Source organism: Panicum virgatum, chromosome 9K (assembly GCF_016808335.1).
Source record: "Panicum virgatum strain AP13 chromosome 9K, P.virgatum_v5, whole genome shotgun sequence".
Classification (NCBI taxonomy): domain Eukaryota; kingdom Viridiplantae; phylum Streptophyta; class Magnoliopsida; order Poales; family Poaceae; genus Panicum; species Panicum virgatum.
In genome coordinates, this window is record NC_053144.1 from 38130788 (window position 1) to 38141289 (window position 10502).

General features: G+C 47.6%; 1 protein-coding gene across 1 annotated transcript; it reads right to left on the reverse strand.

Moving 5' to 3' along the window:
• Positions 1-9591: 9591 nt before the first annotated feature.
• On the reverse strand, positions 9592-10239 carry LOC120647967. The gene has a single exon (XM_039924761.1). The coding sequence runs from the start codon at positions 10237-10239 to the stop codon at positions 9592-9594; it is 648 nt and encodes a 215-aa protein (XP_039780695.1).
• Positions 10240-10502: the final 263 nt, after the last annotated feature.

Below are 10502 nucleotides of genomic sequence, written 5' to 3' on the forward strand. Positions count from 1 at the left end.
AAAGGAAGGAGATGGACTCACACTTGGAAAGGGAATTTGGTCTTTTTATTCGAACTCCTTGTTTTACAACTATTTGGGAGAGTGGGACTTTTTGTCTCTCATTTTCAGCATTTTTTTAGAGAATAATCCCCACTCTCTTTTGCTCATATGTTTTTTGACATCTTTGGAGTTTCATGGTGGGAAGACCTTTTGTGGGATAACTGGGTACACTGTGGAGATTTTGGGTGTAGGTTTGCAGGGGAATGATGTCTGGCGAAGGTGGATGGCAATACCCGGAGTGGATGATTGACATACCAGACATTTTGAGGCTAGCAAACAATAGGTACAGAAGGAGAAAGACCGGTAGATGGCAAGTTCCATTTCCTAGGCGGACACACCGTTCGGCAAAGCTCATGATAATACAAGATAGCTCATTTTGGTTCATGTAACATAAAAGGCTCTAGATGGGTCATTATCACCATGTGGGAAACCTTTACCGAGATTTTAATTTTTAAAAGAACTCCAAGAGGTTCCCTACTAGAGCAAACAGGTATGAATCCGGTTTGGGCTATCTCGAATCCCGCAACAACTTAGACTTTAGAAATTAAACTCATGCCTCCACAACCATTTTTTTAGTGGAACTAAAATGTGCCAACTAGCTCAAGTACTAGGAGAGTAAAAAGCAGTAAACGAGACACATACGGACATGAACAGAGCAACTATTCATCATTTTCAAAGCAAGAGCTTACACAGATTTTCACTCATATTTTTTTTATTCAAACATGGGAAATATTTTTGAGTTTTTTTATATGTTTTTTTATATCATGGGTACTAAAAGGACGGTTGGGATGTGGTGACTTACTTGGCGATACGACCCCCCAAGCTTCGATGAAGCTTAGTTCTCCTCATCGAAGTCCTGCTCTTCCTCATCAGGGTCCTCTTCCTCATCGTCATTGCCCTCCTATTCGAGCTGCTGGTACTGCTGGGGCTGATAGTATGGTTGGGACTGGTGATGATCCAGCCCCATGTGGATGAAAATGTTGGAGATGTCGTACTGCATAGCCGATGTCAACCCCCAGTTCTGTTGAGTCAACTGGGTGTTGTGTGCTAAGGTGTCCTGCATCTACTGCTGCTGTGTGCCAAGGGTAGTGATCTGGCTCGAGAGGTCGGAGATGCTCCACAGAATTGGGTCCACCTAGTTGAAGCGGGCTGATGCCGAGGGACCCACCTGTGGACCATAAGACAAGTGCATACCTGGGAGGTAGTAAGGACCTTGATCACTGGCATACCCACTACTGCCGGCCTGATATGAGTTTGGGTCGCCATAGGTGTAGTGCCCATATGCTTCCTCGAAGATCATGTTCTGAGTAGAAGGTCCGGGCTGCGCAGGGGCCGGGGGTGATGGTCCTGCTCCGGCTTGTTGGTCCTGCTGGGTTCTGCTCCTCGTCTGTGGACCTGCAACACTCCGTCATGCGGGCTCCTTCTTCTCCATCTGCAAGGTTAGGATTTTCACCAAGTAGAGAGAGAGTCTCGGGCATGCAAGATCGATCTCCCTATCGTACCCGGGGTAACACATAAAGATAGAGTTTTTGGCCCTTCGCGTATCATGTGCCCTTGCACGAAGTGCTCAAGACCGACCTCGTATCTGAACGCCTCAGCCTCTGGTGGGAAGGTGACTTCGGCATTTTCTATCACACCGACGTACCTCTCAATGCGAGTGACCAGAGAGGTCATATTGATGGGGCTCTTGCCTGAAATCATCTTCTGGTAGTGAGCGAGCATGGTTCTGACCGGAGAGCAACGAATTTGCTTTGCCATGGCGTACAGATACTGCATCTCAGGTAAGCTGCAGAGGCGGAGGTCTGCACATGGGTGCACGACTATGGCTAGCCACTTGGCTAGGAACCTCAGGGTAGGATTATGGATGGAGACTATGCTATTGTTACTACTCACAGGTTCATTTGAGATTGCACTCCACCATGAATTTCGGTCATAATGGTGTTTCTTAGCAAGCTCGTTGGGATCGAGGATGCATCTTTTATGAAACCCCAACGCGATGCTAAACTCTTTTAGTTTCATTACGAATAGTTCATTGAACAGCCAAAAATAAATTTTAGTTTCAGTGCTGGTTTCTTCAATGGCAAGAGAAATTAGAAATTCCATGGTGAGGAGTTGCGAACCTGGTTCCATGACGTCGGCAAAATCCTCCCATCCGATAGCAGTGAAGGCTTGGTTCATGTCCTGCTTGAGCCCTGTCTTCATGACAAAACGGGTGTCAAACCTCTTGGCGTGGCCGATGTTTTGTTTCTTCCGTAGTTCAAGGGCCTCCCGTTCATTGTCATTCTTGACAGCGATTTGCTCGACCATCGTCAGAATCCTAATACGGAGACAGGGTCCCAGGACTGCTAGAGTTTCTTCTTGACTCGGGGAGACATTTGTACGGCGACCGGAGTCTACCAACATAGTATCCCGGGAGGAAGACGAACTTCATGAGCTTCTGGAGCTCTTCGAGAGCGCCTTCTTGATCTTCTCCTTGGCTTCCCAATCATGATTCCTGCAAAATGTTAGCACACACAATACCTGAAGGATAGGGCAATTAGGAAGAGGGGTTAGTCGTTCTTGCGGGTTGTTACACCACCACAAACATTCGTCATTTAGCATTCCATGAGTTTATTCAAAGGTAAAAAAAATATTTTTGGTATTTTTACGTTTATGAACTTCACTATGCATGACATAATTTTATTTGTGTTTGGTTGAGCTAGCACTTGAGTTCTCTACTTAATTAGCTCAAAAGAGCTTGATTAAGCAAAGAGACTCAAGGAAGGGAGAGTAGATGGATGAGCTCGGGTAGAGGCAAGCTAACGTGTGCTTCTGGTGCATCGAGGAACGTTTCCATCATCAGATTTTATAGGCGCACGCAGAGGCCAGGCCAGCCTCCAACGGCGGCGCGCGTGCCACGACGAGAGTCTAGGCCTTAGAGTTGCAGGTGCTGGTGCTCCTTTTGGTGGTGATGGGACAGGAAAGGAGGAGGTGAGCCGGGCGGCCTCCAAGGGGCCAGTCGGCCTGCCCCTACACATTCTGCACTTCGTCTTTTGCACCTTGCTCCATGCGCACTCAAGCATCCTATCCCCTGCTGCTCCTGGCCAACATGAGACAAAGTGGGGCCGGCCGGCCTAACAAGTGGCCGAAAATTTTCAAAATTTTTTGTGAAGTTCTTTCGAATGCAGAGTTTTGGAATCCAAACATGCTTTGGTTCAAAACAAATTTGCTTATGCAAAGATGAAACGGAAAATTATGCAAGAAAATTCAAACTATCCTATATGCAATGCAATGATGGATACATACCATGAACATCATGGTGCGGGCTCGGGTTTTGAGTCTAGAGCGGGACTCTCCATACCTTTGGTTTGTTTGTCGTCGCTGGGTGGAGTCCCTAATGACGACACTTTCTTCCGCCATACTTTCTTGGGTGTGGGTGTTGCTTCGACCTCTTTCTTTTCCGATTCCAGAAATTTCTTATGTTGGATCCTTCGTCTCACGTTTCTGTAGTTGTGAAACTTGATTTGCTTCGCCTCTTCTTGAATCCGCAGACTTTCTACGTACTCAATGACGGCTTCAATTGGTGGGATGGATGGCTTCTCCGGCTCTTTCTCGGATTTCCTCTTCCGATTGATTGCCTTGACTTGAGAACATTGTTCGACCTTCGGCTTGAAGGCGAACTTTTCCTTCTGACCATTGATGTTGAGCTAGATTTCTCCAACTCCCACATCGATACTAACGTTTGCTGTGCTCAAGAACGGCCTCCCCAAGATGAGAGGTGTCTAGGTGTCGACCTCCATGTCGAGGATGACGAAGTCGACGGGAATCAGAAAATTCTAGATTTTAACCGGAATGTTCTCTGCTATTCCCGTGGGGTAACGAACCAATTGGTTCACTAGCTGCAAACACATGGCAGTAGGGGCAAGCGCATGATGGTTAAGGTGGTCATAAACTACCTTGGGCATGACGCTGACACTTGCTCCCAAGTCGCATAGAGCGTTTGAGAAATGTTGAGTTCCGATTGAGCATGTGATGGTTGGGCAGCTTGGGTCCTTCTTCTTCACCAGGAGGGGATTGAGTATAGCAGTGCTACACTCTTCTGTTAACTGCACGACCTCGGTGGTGGGCAGCGCTCTCTTGTTTTCAAGAATATCTTTGATATACTTGGCATAGGTAGGCATCTGCATGGCATCAAGAAGCGGTATATTGACATATAGCTTCTTTATTACCTCTACGAACTTGCTGAATTGTTCATCGGCCATCGGCTTCCTTATCCACTCTGGAAACGGTAAGGCAGTTGTGTCATGGTAATCCCGTGAAGTTCTAGGGGGTTCCACGGGGTCTTCCTAGGTTGCAAATGTGTTGGAGTCGACGGCCTCCTCCTGCTCTTCGTCTTCAGTGTTGGTATGGCTGGCGGTTGCGGCTTTCCGCCGAGTTCTTGCATCCTGTGGGAAAGGTGGCTCCCGTGTGGACTTACCACCACGCGTAGTCACCGCATTAACGTTCTCTTTCGAGGAAACTTTCGGTTGCCTGGGTAGTTTCCCTGTGTTAGTGTTAGGAAAGGATGAGTCTAGTTGAGCTACTTGAGTTTCTATCATTTTATTAAAGCTCAACTGGTTTTTAATAACTGAATTAAAGCCCTCTAGTTGTGTGGCCAAGGACTCCAAAATCTTGTCATTACCTAGAAACTTCTTGCTAATGTTGTCATTTATCTGCTTTTGGCCGTACACTAGGTCTTTTAAGGTAGGCTGAAAATTGTTATTAAAGTTCATACCTTACTGATTACCGAAAGGGAGGTTGGGCTTTGAGTTCCAACCATGCTGAGGATGGAATCCCGAGTTGGGATTGTTGTTGTTGGTGCCAACGATGTTCACGTCCTCTTGAGTTAGGGGGCACGAGGTGCCCGAGTGCCTAGTCTCGCCACATGTTTCACATGTCATTCGAGACTCTGAAACTTGGTTCACCTCCTTAAGCTGAGATTCCAGTTTCTTCATCAGAAGGACCATCTTGGCGGCCAGCATGTCGACACTGTCGATCTGATACATGCCCCTAGGACGGGCTAGCTGCTTTTCACCTCTCCAACTCTGATTGGAGGCTATCTTGTCTATCAGCATCTTCGCTCCCGCAACATCGAGAGAGAGGAAGGAACCACCCGCTGCAGCATCTACGTGGTCCTTGGCTTGCTGATTCAGGCCGTGGAAGAAGTTCTGAATAATCAGCCATTCTTCCATGCCGTGATGTGGGCATGTTTGTATGTACTCCTGCAGACGCTCTCAGGCCTTTAGAATTGTCTCATCCGGTAGTTGCTGGATACCGTAGATTCTGTTTCGAAGGGCATTTGTCTTGCCCACCAGGAAATATTTGGCCAGAAATGCATTCGAACAGGCTTCCCACGTCGTGCAAGCCTCCTTGTTGGAGTAAAACCACGTCTTGGCTTTTTCGAGCAGTGAGAACGGGAATAGCCGAAGGCGGACGATATCCATCGTAGTTCCTTTGGGGTTGATGGTGTTACTCACCTCCAGGAGGTTCTGGAGATGGGCGTTGGCATCCTCGGATGCCTTTCCACAGAACGGACTTGCTTGAACCATGTTTACCAGTCCAGTTTTCACCTCAAAGCCGTCATTGCCGTTTTGGTCTTGGTTCAATCCAGTAGGGATGTGGCTACTGGACGGGGCTGAGAATTGACAAAGAGTCTTCTGAGCCATGGGTGATGAGGCGTAAGTGGATGGAGAACTGATAGGCCAAGTAAGTCTTTTCTGAGGTGGGACGACACGGCGTCTCACAATTCTCCCAATTCTTTCTGGATTCGGGTTGAAGTTATTCGGTAGGTCAAAACCGGTCATGCACTGCTCTGCGTCAATCAAAGGATAGAGAGAGCAATGGTAAGCCCGCTACGATTAGCGGTGACAAACTAGTAAAGTTTATCAAACTATTTACGATATCTTTAGCCAATTGATTCCCCGGCAACGGCGCCAGAAATGCTTGTTGGCGTTTCTTATGCCCAATAGAACACAAATTCCGCAAGCGCACAAAATCACCGCTGTAGCACTTCACCTTGGAGTGTTCCAGAGTATCGTATTTTTCCTCAGGGAAGCACTAAGGTAAAGAGTATCGTAAATCAAATTATAACCGTACTAGCTTAATCAACCGACTAACTAGACGGGGGTAAGCCAGATATAAGGATAGGATAAATGGCCAGTCTATGATCGAGTGACACACGGAGGCTCAACTCCTTAGAGAGGTAGCAGCTGGGAGGACAACGAGCGAGATAAGACACCTGATACACTTATGAACTATCGAGCTAGCCTCTCTAGATCAGACTAACTATCTAACTAATCCTCAAGAAGATAGAGCTTACTTCGGCGGCCTCAGGGAAGGACTCAGATTGGGATGAGAAGGGTGTCCAACGGCAGTCGGCACTACTGCTATGAAAGCACCCGAACGTGGTGGACTACGAGGGATGGACAGGGCTGTCACCACCTGCTGACTACCACAACGGTTCCATGGGGTGAAACACACTTTCTAGCTAACACTATGCTCAGACACCATGTCTGCACTCGGTGTTAGGATTTCTCTCGAGGCCTTCGAGAGAAATCACCCTCAACCTAGAGCACTAACTTGAGATACTCTAGTTCAGGCAAGAAAACCCGTAAGATAGAATCGCGAAAACTAGGAAGATAACTTAGCTTGCGCTAAAGGAAACAACTTCCGTGCTCGAGCTGAACATTCAGACTCGAGAAGATAAAAGATGCGGAAAGTAAAGCTGACTCAGAAAAGTAGAGAAAATAACTTATATTAATAAAGTCGAAAGAAAGATACAAGAGCTATACCAGACTTCCGAGGACTCCGGAATCCCGAGCAAGCTCGACTCGACTCTAACTCCCAAACTACTAATCTACTCTACAAAGTAAAGAGAGAATGAGCTCCAATGATGTGTGTTTACATGTGAGTATGAGAGTGCTATTTATAGCCTTCCAAGGTCGGTTCTGAGCAGGTGAAGCACGTGGTGTCGGTTGTAAGCAGTTAAGGTCGGTGTGCTTGTCTTCGACGCGAAGCCTGGACGCGATATGCTGCGAGGTGGGTCCGGCCGGCCTCCCCTAGGCCGGTCGGCCTGGGGGTGTGGCCACGTGGCCACCGCCTTTGCGTGGACGTCTATGATCACCTCCTGAAGTCGGTGTTCGTTGCGTAGCTCTAAAGCAGACAAGGCCAGGCCGGCCGGCATAGGGGAGGCCGGCCGGCCTCCCTCTAGCGTGTGATGGCCCTCCGTTCTACCGACGTTGTATCTTGACGCTTGTGATTGCTCCAGGGTGTTGGATCACTGACTTGGACACGAGTTCTCGCTGAGTTGTGGGTCCTTTTATCCTTGTGCAAGCCTTTCGGTCCAATCAATCAAACCGACATTCAATCTACAATTCAGAGGCATTGTGAGTGTGTCACTTTGCTCCTGGATCGAAGACGTGGCAGGATCTTTAGGGGTGCCAGGCCGGCCGGCCTAGGGGAGGCTGGTCGGCCTGAGTTTGTGCCCAATTTCGCCCATTTTTGGTACATCTGCTCCTGAAATCATAACTCATCCAAAACCTGTGGAATTTATTAGAATTAAATAGAATATGAATGGAACATAGTGTGAAGCTCAATTTATTTCCGAGAAGTTGACGGTCAGAATGTGAAATAATGGCCGTCAACATGCGCCACCCGATGGTTTGGCTGAATCACCACTGCTTGGATCCCCATCTTCTTCAAAAGCGATGGTTTGTGCATCCTCTACCTCTCAACTCTCTTTGATTCATGAGTTTGAATGGTTTTTAAATCTTACTCACTAAAATCAAACTCAAAGTGAATTAGTGTGTTGCACCTGCTCTACATGTTTCCTATGGTTGGCTTGCATATGTTTTATTCCATACATATCACCTTGATGCTTTTTTTTTGCAGATAAAAGAGAGCTTTATTAACTAGACAAAAGGATTACAATCGGTGGCAACGGTGTCCTCGACGCACGCAGGCGCCCGGCCTAGCCACACCGCAGAATGCGTATTCCTTCTAGCTAGATTGTCTAAATCATTAGCAACTATGTTACACTCTCTTTTAACCTTGGCCACTTGCCATTGCGACAGCATCCGTGCTTGATCCCTCGCCTCAAGCAGAATGAAGCTAGCTGCAGACCGGTCCTCTTTTTCCTTCATGGCTTGAACAATTCTAGCACAGTCCGATTCAACAATGACAGGATCCTGAATCCATTGTGCTGCCAGCCGGAATCCCTCAAGACAGGCCCAAGCTTCAGCTTTATCAGCGTCCTGACACCTGAACAGTACTCGCCAAGCCGTGAGAATAACCTGGCCCCTGCTATCACGAGCAATAACGCCCACACCTGCCCTTCCGTCTTGCTGAGCAAAGGAGCCGTCAACATACTTTAACCCACCCCTCAGGAGGTGGCTCCCATTTGGATTTTCATTCTTGTTCTTCAACTAGAGGTCTGCTTTTGTTCTTCTTGACGGCCAGTGTACATGGCTCCTTTCCTTTCCTACTGGAGCCTTCTTCCCGCGTCAGGATATTGACTAGCGTGGCTTGCATGGAGCACAAAGAATGAACAGCCTCCGAAATGCTTGTTGGTCCCTCTTGGTGTGTGATGTTGTTATGCAATGACCAAGTTTTCCGTAGCAACAACTTCGTGAGGTCACGCTCAGTGTCTGAACATTGTTCCAAGAGGATGAGCAACCAGTCCGGACCTGTATAACTAAATAGTTTTTCGTCCGGCAACTTCTAGTGATCACGCATGGCAGTGCGGAGCCCTCTGGCTTGTGGACACGCCACAGTGGCATGGAAGCTTGTCTCTGGTTCTCTCTCGCATAAAGGGCAGGTGTCTGATGAATTTAGCTCGTCGTGTCAGGAGAATATCTCTGGCCAGCTTCCATGCAAACACATTCACTTTAGGGGGCACATGGCCACTCCAGATTCTCCGCCATAATTTCCTCTCCCCATCCGGTGCAGAACTTGAAGCCTGAACATCCTGTCCAATTTTCAGTTTAAGGGCTAGGTTGTATGCACTACGCACAGAAAACATTCCTCTCTTTTCTAGATGCCAAGCGATGAAGTCCTCTGGTAGTCTGCATGGGATTTTGATCTTGGCAATTTCTTCTGCATCAGGCGGGTTAAAGATTTGGATGAGTTTGTCAAAATCCCATCCCCTCCCATCGATGTCCAGCAGCTCGGACACCCAGCGCAAACGACCGCGTCCCTGCCGAGTCGTTACTCTTAGCGAGAGCTCTCTCGGTATCCATGGGTCACGCCAGATTCTTATCTGTCTGCCATTTCCCACTCTCCATATAATTCCTTGCTTCATCAGCTCCAATCCATGCATGATTGCCTGCCAAGTTGGCGGCACATTGGAGCAGAAAGTAGTGTCCACTAAGCTCCCCTTGGGAAGTACTTTGCTTTCAGAAGCCTCGCGCACAAACTGTCAGGGAACTGAATGAGCCTCCAAGCTTGGCGCGCCAACATAGCCTGCTTAAACAGTCATAGATCTCTGAAGCCGATCCCACCACAACCTTTCTTCATGGTCATCGGCTCCCAAGCCAACTAGGCCATCTTCCTCTTCCCATTCTCCTCACCCCACCAAAAGCGCCTGATTATACCAGTAAGATCATCACATAAACCGAGAGGAAGTTTAAACACACTCATAATGTATGTTGGCAGAGCTTGTGCCACCGATTTAATTAGGACTTCTTTTGCTGCACTGGATAAGTTCTTCTCAGAGTAGTCCTTTAGACGTTTGCTTAGCCTCTCCTTCAGATGTTGAAACCGATCCCCTTTCATCCTACCACTTGGTGTTGGAAGCCCCAAGTATTTGGCATCAAACACGGTACTTTCTACCTGAAGTATGGCTTTGACTTGATCTTGCGTGGCCGATGGACATTTGTCATTGAACATAATGGAGCATTTTGCTGGGTTGATCTGCTGTCCAGTACAGTATCCATATGTTGCCAGGACCTCCTTAATCACCTCTGCTTGGTCTGTTGAAGCTCTGAAGAATAGCAATGTATCATCTGCAAAAAGAAGATGTGAAATCCCAGGGGCATTTCTGCAGATTATGAGCTCCTTCATGGCACCAGTTTCTACTTTCCTGTTTATCAGAGTAGACAGACCATCAGCAACAAAAAGGAAGAGGTATGACGAGAGCGGATCACCTTGCCGTAGACCACGAGTTGGTGTAAAAGGTGCTGACATAGCACCATTGAAACGAACTGTATAGCGGACCGAGGAGACACAAGTTATAACACGATCCACCCATGAACTTTGAAAGCCTAGTTTCAACAACACGCTACGGAGAAAACACCATTCAACTCTGTCGTACGCCTTGGAAAGATCCAACTTATACGCACAAAACCTGCTCCTTTTGTCTGCATTAGAATTGATAGCATGTAAACATTCAAAGGCAATAAGGGCGTTGTCAGTTATCATACGGCCCGGGATGAATGCACTCTGATTTG

What these genes read in the sequence shown, in the direction of transcription:
- LOC120647967 (XM_039924761.1), bottom strand. Translation starts at nt 10,239, where the DNA reads ATGTCAGCACCTTTTACACCAACTCGTGGTCTACGGCAAGGTGATCCG.